This window comes from Anabrus simplex, chromosome 4 (assembly GCF_040414725.1).
Source record: "Anabrus simplex isolate iqAnaSimp1 chromosome 4, ASM4041472v1, whole genome shotgun sequence".
Lineage (NCBI taxonomy): Eukaryota > Metazoa > Arthropoda > Insecta > Orthoptera > Tettigoniidae > Anabrus > Anabrus simplex.
The window spans coordinates 75,259,739-75,274,126 of NC_090268.1; the positions used below are offsets into that span (position 1 = coordinate 75,259,739).

At 40.4% G+C, this 14,388-nt stretch overlaps 1 protein-coding gene across 1 annotated transcript in view; it reads left to right on the forward strand.

The window, feature by feature from the left end:
* Window positions 1-14,388, forward strand: part of GCS2beta (glucosidase 2 subunit beta) — a 92,815-nt gene that overhangs the window by 20,531 nt on the left and 57,896 nt on the right. The window contains exon 4 of the mRNA XM_067145120.2: window positions 3,612-3,835. Within this exon, the coding sequence (XP_067001221.2) occupies window positions 3,612-3,835 (224 nt within the window). The remainder of the gene's footprint in view (window positions 1-3,611; window positions 3,836-14,388) is intronic.

Consider the following 14,388-nt stretch of genomic DNA (forward strand, 5'->3'; position numbering starts at 1 on the left):
ATCCCATCGTCGCCATAAGACCTATCTGAGTCGGTGCGACGTAAAGCCCCTAGCAAAAAAAAAAAAAAATCCAGGATGCCATCACGTACGCAGCAGCAGAACCAAGCATAAGATCCGAATGGTTGGATTCAGAATGCGAAGAGGCCATTCAAAGGAGAACCAAAGTAGGGACAAGACCTTACAAGGACTGACAAGTTCAAGAGAAGAAGACTACCATATGGCGAGGGTAGAAGCAAAGAGGGTGCTCCGAAGGAATAAAAGACAGTGAGAGAAGGAGCAGGTCAAGGCCATCAAAGAGCTGCATGATGAGGAGGAGCTTCGAGCCATGTTCCAAAGAACAAGGGAAATAAAGAATGGGTTTGAGCCCAGAACAGTATATTGCTAGGACAAGGGGATCTTTTGGTTGGAGAGGAGGAGAAGATGCTGTCATGATGGGTCGAGTACTTCGAAGAGCTCCTGAACACTGAGGAGGCAGAAGCAAGGGTGCCTGATCAGGTGACAGCAGGTCACCCATCTGCTGACAATGAGCATGAGTCAGTCCCCAAAGTGATGAGGAATGAGGTGAAGGAGGTGATCAACTTTATGCACAATAACGTAGTACTAGGATAGGACGGCATACCAGCAGAACTCTTCATGTATGCAGTAGAAGAGCTTGTAGATAGAAAGCCAGCCCAGATCCATTCTGTATGGAAGAGGGAGGAGATGCCAAGGGACTGGAGCTCAGTCCTTATCTGTCCCATCTACAAAAGGGTGACAAGACAGTGTGCAGCAGTTACTGAGGAATCTCACTACTACAAGATCTTTTCAATGGTGCTGGCTAGGAGACTCGAGCTCTTTGCAGAGAGGCAACTGGGAGACTATTAGTGTAGGTTCTGGTGCAACAGATCAACAGCAGACCCCATACTAACCCTACAGCTTATCCTTGAAAAGTATTGAGTATAACGTCAACATTCACCAGCTGTACATCTACAAGGAAGCTTGCGAGAGTGTAGACAGGTTAAGGTTATGGCAGGTGTTGGAAGAGATGCAAGTGCTGACGAAGATCACCACATTCATTTGGTAGGCATATTAACACATAAACTGCACTTACACCATTCTACATTAGACTTTTTGCTGCTTCAATTCTGGGAAGTCATTTTTTATTTACCATTTCCAATTGCAGTGGGCTTGAATTGATTTCTGTCTAGAAGTCATGGTAAATTATAAAAAACTGCCAGCTGCAAATTTCCCTCCTACTAATGCAACAGGAGTGAGTATGGTTATGTTGTACCTCCTCTTAAAACAAAAATCATGAGTCGCCACGTAACAGAAGTAGAATGAACACATTAACATTAACTGCTAATGAGCTAATGATGTCATTGTAGAAACCTGTATGCACAGGCCAAATTACTACACAATTATTGCATCAAATGGGACGGGATAAAAATAGTTTGCTTTCATGTTGAATTCCCTCTCATTTCTGGTATTCAGTTAAAAATCCATTTTTAAATTAAAGTGCTTCTTTATAATGAATTCCCATTGTATTGTCAGTTGATTCATAGTTTTAACATCAGGAACGTGAATAGAAATGCATATTAGAGGAAACAAAGTGACAGTTCAGTTTGGGAAAAGCGGGAAAGAGATAGAAATTCAAAACTGGCATGAAATCTAGTTTGGTTATAAAATTACAATGATCGTGTTGTAGGCAAATGCTCGGGTGCTACCTTAATTAAGGCCATGGACGCTTCCTTCCCACTTCTAGGCTTTTCCTATCCAATCGTTGCCATAAGGTTTCTGTGTTGCTGCAATGTAAAGCAAATTGTGTGATCATATGGCATATTATACTGTGTACAGACATATTGATTTGACACCATTTAGGCTGCCTTGCATATCATTTTTGACATTCTGTTTTACTCTGCCAATTGGCAGAGAAACAGATCTCTGTTAGGTGACGAGGGGCCAAGTTTTACTTATATTTGTTGTGTAAACACCATATATGTCACTGGAGATCTTCTAGCTGATATTGTATGTTGTGGAATGTCAGAATCTGATTACTTCTGCCAGGTTTGGTCTTGGGATCTGGGGGCAGACACTCTACCATTGTTCCATAGAGGGAGCTGGTTTGGTTATAGTTAGACTATCTTGGCCTGTCCTATGCAAACCGGATAGACTACCCTTAGCATGTTGTATACATACAATTGCTTGTACCACAACCAACAGACAGAACACCATGCTTCAGTTGAAGTTGTAGCACTAGTGTGGTAGCATTAGAGGTGTGTTCTAAGCAGTGTAGGGAGCGTCCAGGATGGCATGACGTGCAATGTGACATATGAATATGTACACATAACCACATTATGTTGAGAAGGATGGTGAACAATGGCAGTTGCTTGACGTGTGGGCTGGTACAGGGAGATGACTTTCGTCGCACAGGTAGTCCAAGGTCTAAGACTTCAGTCATTGGCAATTATCTTTGAATTTCATCTCAGAGGAAATGCTACCATCCTGAATAATGATCTTTGGGCATCCATAGGTTGCTGTGTTTCAACTCAAACTGAAAAAATGGGTTTCCCGAGGCACAACTTCACTCTCGGCGCCCATGGTGAGGCCCAGCTCTCAAACATAGACATGGGGTGCAAAACAGGTGGGTCTAGCATTTTGCTGAATGGTCCCTTCTGAATTAGTATAAAGTATTTTTCACCGATGAGCGTGGCATAAGCCTTATTGCTGATGATCGCTGGCAGTGTGCTTGGAGTCAGTCTGGTCAAGCTTCACGTCTCAGACACATTGTACAGCATCTGCAGCACGATGCTGATTCCCTGATGTTTTACTGTGGCATTATGTTGGGTCACTGTTCACCATTCCTAGTCATGAAGGGCAATGTCATGGCTGCACAATACAGAGACGATATCCTCCATAGGGACACTGTATCACCAGAATTATGGAGGAGAGTTTGTCTTAATGGTCGATTATGTGTATATCCATTGTGTGGCTCTTGTTAATGACTTTATCATGATATTGCTCAACTGGAGTGACTGCCATGTTTCCTGGACATGAACCCTATCAAATATGCCGGGGATAAATTAAAGAACACTTGTTGTGGACCTCATGACACACCAAGCACTCTGCGAGATCTATGCTAAATCACCATTGAGGAGTGGGACAATTTGCACCCACATTACCTTGATGAACTAGTGGACAGTATGCCGAGGCAAATTCAGGCGTGCATCATTGCTAAGGGATGAGTTGCCCAGTAATAAATGTACTGATGTGGGCTGTATTCAGTAATCAAATTGAGAAAGCAAAGCTGTATTGTTGTAGAGGCTCTCGTTTATTGTTTCATTGGGCAATAAATAACATCGATGTGGTGCCTCTGTATGTCTATCTGTTTTCTGTAGAAAAAGTTGGAAACTCTTTGGTTCAAAGTGTTGAAAAACTTTTCTGATGTGTGTTTATGTTACCAGATGCATCTGTATGTAAAGAATGTCTTGTAAATTTCATATTACTAAAATCAGTTCCTCAGCACTGATTATACAGAGATTATGGTATTGAAGTCTTCTATCTGATTATTTTAAATAATGTAAATTTGAACCTGACAGTAACCCCATCTGCTGTTATTATGTATTACTTTTCAGGAAAGGCTCAACCAGCTTGAAAAAGATAAAGAAGAGGCTGAAAAGATTAAACAAGAAAAGGAATCCCTGAAGTTAGCTGCTGAATTGTTGGAAAACAATGCATTAGAGAAGTATAGGAAGGTAGAAGAAGAGGAAAAGGAAAAACAGCAAGAGATAGAGAAAAATGCTGATGAAAGAGAAGCCTTTGAATTATTCCAAAGGTTGGATTCTAATCAGGATAACAAGTAAGTGATGATCCAATGCATTATGACTATTTCAGGAAGAAGTTATCGATATCAACTGAATATTAGAACTATGAATATCAAAGTCAAGGATATGTACGAGGGCTGTAAATAAAGTAGTAACAATATTGATAGAATGCAATATTTAATGAGCCAGCAAGTACAGTTGCATTACATTCATTCATTGTAGTCACACGCAAGGTCTGATACCTTTTGCCAAATGTTGGGAAGCCATTGGGGACCACTGGCAAGGCATTCTCTGTTGATGACAGCGACGGAGCGCCTTAGTGCGCAGAGATTTAAAGATAAAAATTTCATTGTTCCGTATTGAAATTATTAACATTAAAAATTAAATAATTGAAGTTCAACCAATTCAATACATAAAAGAAAGAAATGTGGTAATTACATTCTTATTTAAATGGGACCGGTTTCGACCCTAGTCCAGGTCATCGTCAGCCGTAAAAACAAGTAGGCGAAATCACACAATGTTTATGAATATTGGAGAAATGGGTCAGTTTCACACTCTGTCAGGCACCAAGTCACAACACTATCAAATAATATATGAAGATTATAAATAAACTTGAAGTCGCAGACGAATAGATTTGTAGAAGCAAACCGCCAGTTCCCGGTGATCAGCGCGGCACATTCAAGGTCATGCGCTGCGGTCTCGAACGCCAAAGTAGAGTGGAGAATGTCTTGAAGGTCCAATATTTGTCTCGGTTGCGGGAAGTTAAGTACGTATATAAAAAATATACGACGCAAATCAGTATAATTGAATGAGAACTTGTGCTCCTGCTAAGTTCTTGGAAAACAGATGCCATGTCAGGAAATTTGTGGCCTTGGAGGGGTTCCTTCAACTTCGGGAACAGGTCGAAGTCACAAGGACTCATGTCTGGTGAGTACGAAGGGTGTTCCAAGACCTCCCAATGCTACAATTGCAATAAGAGCTTGACACTGTTTGTGGCATGACAGCATGCATTGTCGTGCAACATGATAGGGTGATAAACATGGACATTTGCGCTGCATAGTCAGACGCAGATGTCACTCGAGAAATCGGCAATAGTAGTCACTGTTGATGGTTTGTCCCTCAGGCACAGCATGTGTAAGAATAACACCCTTGTAGTCGTATGCCACGATCAGCATAAGCTTCACCCGGCTGGGTTCCTGTCTAAATGTCTGTGGACGTGGCGAACCTGGGTGACGTCATACATTCGATTGGTGCTTTAATTCAGACTCATAGGTACGCACGTCTCATCAGTGGCGACAGTACGCTGCAGAGATGAGTCTCCTTCGTTGCGGTATCTGTTCAGGTGGATGCCAGACATTGCATAAGGGTGCCAAATCTGTACATTTGTGAGTTGATGTGGAACCCAACTGGATGCAATTTTCCTCATGTGAAGAGATTTCATCAATATGTGCCACAATGTTTGATGACCGAGACCAACGTTTTCGGATAATTCCTGGACAGTCCATCAATGGTCGACGGAAACAAGGCCCCTCACAATGTCAATCTTATCTCGAGGAATGGATGGCCAATGGGTGTGGTTCAAATCCACAGTCTCATTCTAAACTGCACAAAATGCCTGGACACATCATGCAACCGTCCTGTGCGGTAATGCATTCTCGCCACAGGCTTCATATAATCCTCGATAACATTCTGATGCATTTTTGCCATGGGTAACCTCGATTCTAATCCACGAAGCTGATCACCTTTTGAAAACTTTTCTTAGAGCGGTGAAATCAACACTTCACTTCAACACCACACAGCAACAACACTTCAAACTAGATGCCCATCACATGCACACTACACATCGACAACAGCGCCACCTGACCGCTCCCAAATCCTATTTGCACATGCCCGATCTCCTGCGAGTGTCTGGACTACATTGCCACTATTGTAGTTACAGCCCTCGTATGTATGTATGTCTATAACTTTGTCCAATTTCTTGATTCAGGGTTGGAGATGAGGTGAGATGAATTTATATGCATGATTCTACGGCCTTTTGGCCTTTCTGATGTTACCCTCAGTTAAGGAGCTAATGAAGATGAAATGAACATTTGTGAATGAAATTGGGTAAGGAAGTGGAAGGAATCAGCTGTGGCCTATGAATAGGAACTTTCCCGGGCTTAGTCTGGAAGTGAAAATGGGAAACCCACAGAAAACAATTTTCAGGGCAGCCAATTCGAACTCCATGTCTCCCGAATTCAGAGCTTGACTCCAGAGCCTTAGCAGCCACTCCGTTCGATATCAGTCAAGGATATAATAGATGTTAACCCTTCATGGGCTTTGGTAAATCATGGCCTTAGACAGCAAAAAAAATTGAAAAATAAAAAAATGCATGCAAAATTTCTGAAAATACAATGAAACTTGGTAAAGAAGTTCCTTCATAATAAGTTTTCTCGCTTACTAAGTGTGATATTCTTCTTCCCTTGATCAATTGCATTAAGATATATGTATATTTTTCCTGTTTAAAGTGTTCTGTTGTAAATATATTTCCCAGTTAAACAGTTAAGATTTTAGAGCCCCTTGAGATAGAAAACAACCGCTCAAAGCAGCCCATGGTCAGAACCCTCCAGTCTCCGCACAAGTTGCACCCTGTGTTAGACCGTTTGCATGCTTGCGGTGTGTCTCTAGTGTCACGAAACCTGTCCGGGCTTGCCATGGCCGTACGACGTCACACTATGACAACACGGACACCAGATGCTCACTTTCACCTTGTGGAATCGAATCGAACCCATCAGTCGAAATTTCCACTCCACCATTCCATCTAGTGGAATAGAATCGAACAGGATTCTACGTGGGAAACATAAAGCACGCAATGGATGGTTTAATAAAACTTTAATGCAGTAAGTTGCGTGCCACGACCAGGTGAAGTCATTAATTGAGGTGGCCTAAACATTAATTAACAACCGTAAAATGTATTTGTCCACAACATTACTGTTTGTTAGGAATACATGTATGCCAAACCTATTCAATGCCACTTATAAAATTATAATAAACACTTAAATGTCGTACATTCCAACCAATGCCAATTATCGTACTGACATACCGTACTGTATATGGACTACAACATGATAATATGATTCTGAAATAAGGTCAACAATAATTGCAAAATAAACTAAATACCACATAGGCCTGATTGTCTGATTGTCTACGTAGTTGAACAAATGTTGATAACCAACTGGGTGTTGGTGGAAGGCACGCAGAGGCATTGCAAAACCACGTGTTGGCATACAATTGAAAGTTATTTTTATTTTTACCTTTATACGAGCTAAACATTGTATTATTGTATTATTATATCACATTATTAGAACGTAGCACAAGGATGAGGGGACATGAAATAAAATTGTCGCAGGGAAAGAAACTGTTTACATTCAAATTTGCTAGTGCTGCTACTGCACCTTTATCACTCCCACCCCAGATACTTTTCCATGCACTCATTTCTGCAACTTCTAACCTGTGTTTCTTTTCTTCATTACCTATAGCATGAAGAGGATTGAAGCAGGAAAATAAACTCAATACTGGCTTGGCCATGCGGTACTTGCAAAACAGTCGGAAACTACGCCCGTTGCCGTGACAACCAGTTGGAATGCAGGGGTGATTAAGGCCTAGGTTCTACGAATTTCTAAGAATAAGTTGCCAGATTTCCCATTTGCTGCCGTTAGCCTTGAAGCAGGTATTTGGGGGGGTGTGAGGAAGGTAGAAAGCACATGCTAACGAACTGTAGTACACGTGTTGTCTTTGTGTCTTGTAAGCCTAAGCTACGGATTGTGTAGCATTGTAATTAGTGTGAATAGGAGTCAGTGAAGTTATTTGTACACAAGAACCTCGTTTATCCGGCCCTCATTAATCCGGATCTCCAGTTTATCCGGATCAAAAAAAATATTTATTTTTACTTGTACAGTATTTGTTGTACGGCGTCGACTCTTCTTGAATGTCTTTTCTGCCAAGGATAGTTAAGGACAGGAACTGAAAGTAATTCGGCCATGGTCTGTGAAAGGTACCCTCCCGGCGTTCGCCTGGAATTGAGAATGGAAAACCATTCCCAGGACGGCCGAGGTAGGATTCGAACCTACGCTCTTCTGAATGCAATGCACTATTAATTCACTGATGGTGAATTCGAAAATGAAACCGGTGCACCATCAGAAGAAACAATGACTCATGGAGAGGCAACAACACAGCTGGACAAACTGATGGCCTATTTAGAATCCTTGACTGAAACTACACTGGCAGAACTGTTAGTAGAAACGTCTTCGTGATTGTGCTGCGCGCAAATGCTATACAAATATAAAACAGAATAACTCGTACAGTATTTTAGTGCATAAAACTGAGTCGTAAATGAAAGAAAAGTGTTCTTATATTTTTTTGTACAATTGAAAAAAGGTAATACTGTACAAGTTATGTTATTGGATTATATAATATGTACTATATTTGTTTTTTTAGTTCTTTGATTATCCAGATTTTCGATAATCCAGATCAGTTCCGGTCCCACTTAATCCGGATAAACGAGGTTCTTGTGTACTTGTAATATCAACGTACGAACGTTTTAAGTGAAAATGAGTAGAACGCAGAGGAAAGAGATCAAGCGAAAGGCACTAACAATAAAAGACAAAGTGGAGATTATAAGGAAAATGCAGTCGTCTACACTTTTCCGTGTTGCTTTGGCAAAGGAGCTGGGGATGCCGCCATCTACTTTGAACAGCATTATAGCGAAGAAAGAATAGATCTTTGCTTCTGCAGGGAATATTTCAGCAAATTGCAAGAAAGTTAAATCTGGAAAGTACGATGAAGTAGAACAAGTTTTGCTAATATGGTTTAAACAGCAGCGAAGTTTAAACGTACCTTTCAGTGGAACTATTGTGAAGGAGAAAGCCGAAGAAATTGCGTGCAAATTAAAGGTACCTTTTTCCGCATCGAACGGGTAGCTGGGCTGCTTTAAAAATCGAACCGGCATCGTTTACAAACATTTTGTGGCGAAGCAGAAAGTGTAAGTGCGGAGGAAAGGGAAGCGTGGAAGGAAATAGTTCTGCCTGCTAAAATAAGCAAAACTTGCAACGTTTTTAATCTTGATGAATTCACACTTTTTTACCAGCTTATCCTGGATAAGTCTCTAGTTTTGAAGGGAGCATCTTGCCACAGGGTAAGTGCGAGTTACAGTATTGGTTGGTGTCAATATGGAAAGAACTGAAAAACTACCTCAACTGATGATAGGGAAGTCTAGAAAGCCACGTTGTTTCAAAAATATCAGGGCTTTACCGTGCAAGTACACCAGCAACAAGTCAGCTTGGATGACAACTTCCCTGTTTGAAGAGTATATGCAGGCAGGCATTAGATGCGAAAACGGGGAACCAGAACAGGAAGATTGTGGTGTTTATGGACCACTGCCCTACTCATTCCAAGTAGAATTTTTTCCACCGAATACTACATCAGTACTACAGCCCATGGCCCAAGGAATCATTAAGGTATTGAAGCAGAGGTACCGAAAATCAGTTGTGCGTCGTATGCTGCTACGCATGGAAGCAGGCAAACCCATCTACAAACCATCTCTTTTGGACACAATGCTTTTTATTGCCTCATCATGGGATTCACTGGAGCCTGTAATAATAGCAAATTCCTTCAAGAAAGCAGGCTTCGTTGGTGGTACCAACAACATTGTTATGGAAGTTGGTGATGAAGAGCGTGGGTGCTGGAAAACTATACAGGAGAAGATGGAGATTACCAGTAGTTTCAACGACTTCACTGCCATTGATGATATGATAATCACTTGCAAGGAGCAGACCATCGATCAGATCTGCAAGGAAATTCAGGCAGGAGATGAGAAGAAGAAGAAGAGGAGGAAGTTGAGGAAGAGAATCCCCTTCAAATCAAAATCTCTTTATTTGCAAATGAGGTGTCTGCCTCGGTGGCAAATGGTACACTAAAATACATTATTGTCAAGCACTAAATTTTAAATTAACAAGAGAAGAAGAAAATTTTCCTAGAATACAATATTATACAATTTACACTAACAAATTTTTCTATTAAATACACAGCTCATCCTTAATAAATTTATATTGTTTACACAATTCTACTTATATCTCCTGTACTTACAAACATAGTCAACTCATATACAGTATGTGGAATTACTTCAAATAATACTATACAACGTATAAGATTAAAATTTACATTGCATTTATTTTCTTATTTATTTTTTTACTGATTTTTTGGAACCTAAGTAGCATAACGACCTGCTGCGTCTTAACCAGAGCCCCTTTTGGCACCCCTTTTCAGAGTTCCTGAAGGGCCTTCTCAGCTACCATAGCGGTCCCAGGTCCCTTGAAGTCCCCACTGTACTTCACCCCTACAGGCAGTCCCCTACTTCGGCTGTCCAAACTCCATAGACCAGGAGATGGAATTAATTTATTCACGCACATTTTTTATTTACAATGACCTGCAGTGGTCGAATGCCCTCTAACATTTCATTTATTTTCTCTGTTTCTGTTTATTCTCTTCTTGAATATCTGTACAGATTTTGGAAAAGGATCAAACACTACCCCTGGTGAACTGTTCCACTCCTTCACGCCCTTCCCAATGAATGAAAGTTTACCCCAATCGCTTCTGCTAAAATTCCTTCTAATTTTATACTTGTGGTCAGTTCTGCCGATATAATTTTTCCACGAACCTGCTACGCAGGCGTAGCAGGGGGAGAGGTGATACTCCCAGGTGGCAATATGGGGGTCCTAACCGGCTTGCCGGCGGACTTGAGGGAAATAAAATACCTCTCGCAGACCAAACACACACACCCCCCCCTGTGGGTGGGGGAAGCAGACAAAGATTTCACCCATGGTATCCCCTGCCTGTCGTAAGAGGTGACTAAAAAGGGCAACCAAGGGATGATCCAATTAGAACCATGCCATGAAACTACTTGTAATTAGTACCATCACGCAGGGAACACCATGGGTTGCATTTACTTGCGTGTAGTACCACTATGTTAGGTACGTAATAGGTTTGTGATTAGTAGCGATAGTGTGTGAATCAGGATGGGGGTCCTGCAGTACCTGTGATTCGTACCCCTATATGAGCGACACCATGGTTCTGCCTTACCTATGCTCAGTTCCCACTATGTGAGGAATTCCACGGGATAGTACAGTGATTATTCCACCTGTATGTGAGGAACGCCATAGGTTTGCGTTGCCTGCAAATAGCGCCGCAATGTGCAAAACACCATAGATCTGTGTTACATGTGCGTATTACACTACCTGTGAATAGTACCATAATGTGTGGAATGCCGCGAGTCTCCGCTACTTATTATTAGTACCGCAACATTACACATAGCATGTTTCTACTTTCCTAGAGATAAATACCATTATGAGGGGCTGATGACCTGGATTTTGGACCCGTTTTGACTATATGCACAATCGATTCAGAATCGTACTATAGAAGCAGTCCCTTGGTCGGTAATATGATTGTTTTGTGCCAGCTTCTGTGCATGTGAGGTACTGTGGGTCGGATCCACTGATCGCTTTAAAATTCATCTCGATCCATTCATTCTTCGTCCTCACGCTTTGAATTCTGGTCAGTGGAGGATTTTGGAATTTTAAGTTGTCATTTCATTTCGCCTCATTTCGTACCATTAGGGGCCGATGACTTCAATGTTAGCCCCTTTAAACAACAAACATCAATCAATCCATATAATTATTTTCCAACTGAAGCTTCTCACGGATTTCTCCCCCTGCTTCTTCTCCTGTATAGGCTCTATATAATCCTATAAGTCTAGTTTTCTCCCTTCTCCTCTTACTTAAAGTTTCCCACCCAAGTTCCTCTAATATTTCTGATACACTACTTTTCCTCCTGATATCCCCTGTTACAAATCTTGCTGCTTTCTTCTGCACATTGTCTATTTCTTTTATTAGGTATTCTTGGTGAGGATCCCAAACACTGTTTGCATATTCCAATAATGGACATGCACAGAAGTAACTTTTTTCTTTTAATTCTTAGTTGCATCCTTTAAGTAGCCTCATTATGACATGTAACGATCTGTATGCTTTCCCAACAATGTCATCAGCATAAACCTTCCAGTGCAGATTACTTTCAAATCTCACACCTAAGTATTTGCACTTGCCATCTTTTGGGATAACTACCTCATCCAAAGTATATTCAAATTCAGTTTTAAAGCTCCTGTTTGTAAATGTTGTAACAGTTGATTTTCTTCCATTAACCTTCATATTATTTTCTTCAACCCATTGTTGGATACTCTCAGGGTCCCTTTGTAATTCTGAACAATCCTCAGTGTTATTTATTTCCCTATAAACAATAATGTCATCTGCATACAATCTTATTTTTGATGTTATGTTTTTCCCTAAATCATTTGCGTATATTAAGAAAAGTAACGGACCAATTATACTACCCTGTGCAATTCCCTTCCAAACTTTCTCTTCCTGTGATATATTATTTCCTACTTTGACTTTCTGAACCCTTGATTTTGGAAATCTTATCCAATGTATAACCCGTACGTCCAATCTTATTCCCTCCAATTTCTTTAATAATATTCCATGTTCCACTCTATCAAAGGTTTTGGAAAGATCTATGGCTATGCAATCTAACTGGCCTCCTGAATCCAACTGATCCGATATGTCCTGCTGAAATCCCACCAGTTGTGCCTCGCAAGAAAATTTCTTTCTAAATCCATACTGGCTCCTCCTGAACCAATTTTTATCATCACATATCCCTCTGATGTACTTTGCTATTAAACTCTCCAGTATTTTACAAACTATACTGGTCAGGCTGATTGGTCTGTAGTTCTCTGGTTTCTTTTTATCACCCTTTCCTTTATAAATTGGTAATATTATAGATTTCTTTCATTCCTTTGGTATTATACTATTATTTATGACATAGTCAAAGAGAAATTTTAAATAAGGCACTATCTACCACCCCATTGTCTTTAATGCCCCCCCCCCAGTAATTTGATCACTTCCTGCTGCTTTTCCTTGCTGAAGCAGTTGGATTTCTCTGACAATATCTTCATTTGTGAATGAGAAGCTTCTTGTTTCCCTATGTATCTCTCCCTCTCTATATTCTCTTATGGTTTCCAACTCCTGACAATCTTCAACTGAATCTCTGAATTCCCTACTAAATAGATTTGCTTTCTTAGTATCTGTTGAATAGTGTTCACCCCCTTCTCCCATTGTAGGAATTTGGATTCCTTTTCCTTTTTGATTCCTAATGTATGACTACAGCTTTTTCCATTTCCCTTTGTGGTCATTACCCTTTTGAAGTATGCCATTCATATAATTCTCTTTTGCCTCCTTTTTCACTCTATTCAGTTCCCTCATTAGCTGTTTTCTAGTTTCTCTATTCTCCTTACCCTCTTTGATTTTCCTGTTTACTATTCTACATTTGTTTTTTAATTTTCTTATTTCCCTTGCTTAATAAACAGGGTCTGAGGTCATTTTACCCTTCTTAACAGGTACAAACCTCTTCTCTCCTTCCCAAATGATTCCTTTAAATTTAGCCCAAAGTGTATCCACATTACTCCCTTCACTTATCCAACAACTGAATTGTGATTTAAGGTAAGTCCCAAATTCATCAACTTTAGTTTTTCTGTTTAATTTCTTGTCTTGTGTGACCCTCTTATTACCATTTTTGATAAGAGTCCTACATCCATTATTACAGCCTTATGGTCACCTATTCCTTCAATTACCTCAGTTTTATCAACAATTTCCCATGGTTTAACCAAGAATACATCTAGCAAGTTATTGAGACGAGTCGGTTCTTGTACTACTTGTGTAAATCCTCCCTCCCAAATTAACTTATTTGCCAGTTTCTGGTCATGGGCTTCATTTGCAGCTCCATTCCATTCAACTTCGGCAAGTTTAGATCTCCCCCAATTATTACCATACCATTAATATTGTTTTTATACTCAATCTATTATTTTCTCAAATATTTCCATGTCTCTTTCCTCTCTTCCAGGCCTGTATGTTCCTACAATTCCCACCTCGTTCATATTATCACAAACTAATTTTATCCCTATTATTTCATCCCTTTCATCGGTAAACCATTCATGTGAACAATAAGTTTCCTTCACCAGAATAAACACCCCCCCTCCCATTTTATCTCCTCGGTCTCTACGATACCCTTCTGGAAATACTTCTCTATTACCCACCCCTTCTCTCAACCACGATTCCACTCCTATCACCACATCAGTCTCATAAGATTCCATCAATGTACCAAATTTTAATTGTTTATTTACTATGCTCTGACAGTTTACCAAGAGCAATCTCAGACCCCCTTCCTCCCTAAAACTTGTCTGTTGCAAATGGGTAAGATTTGACTCGAGTTGAGAACTTCCCTGGAACCCAGATCCTTGTACATAGATCTTGATTTAAGGATGTGGGTTTTCTGGCATGTTTCCCTGTATGTGCCAGTTTAGTGGTATGGGTTTTCTTAAGTGCAGATTAGTTTGCAGATCTCTGTTGATAATTGTAGCAATTTGTCTACAGAGTGTTGCTTTTCCATTACCATTCAGATGTAACCCATTCCTAGTGAACATTTGCCTGCCAAGACCTAAAGTATCTAC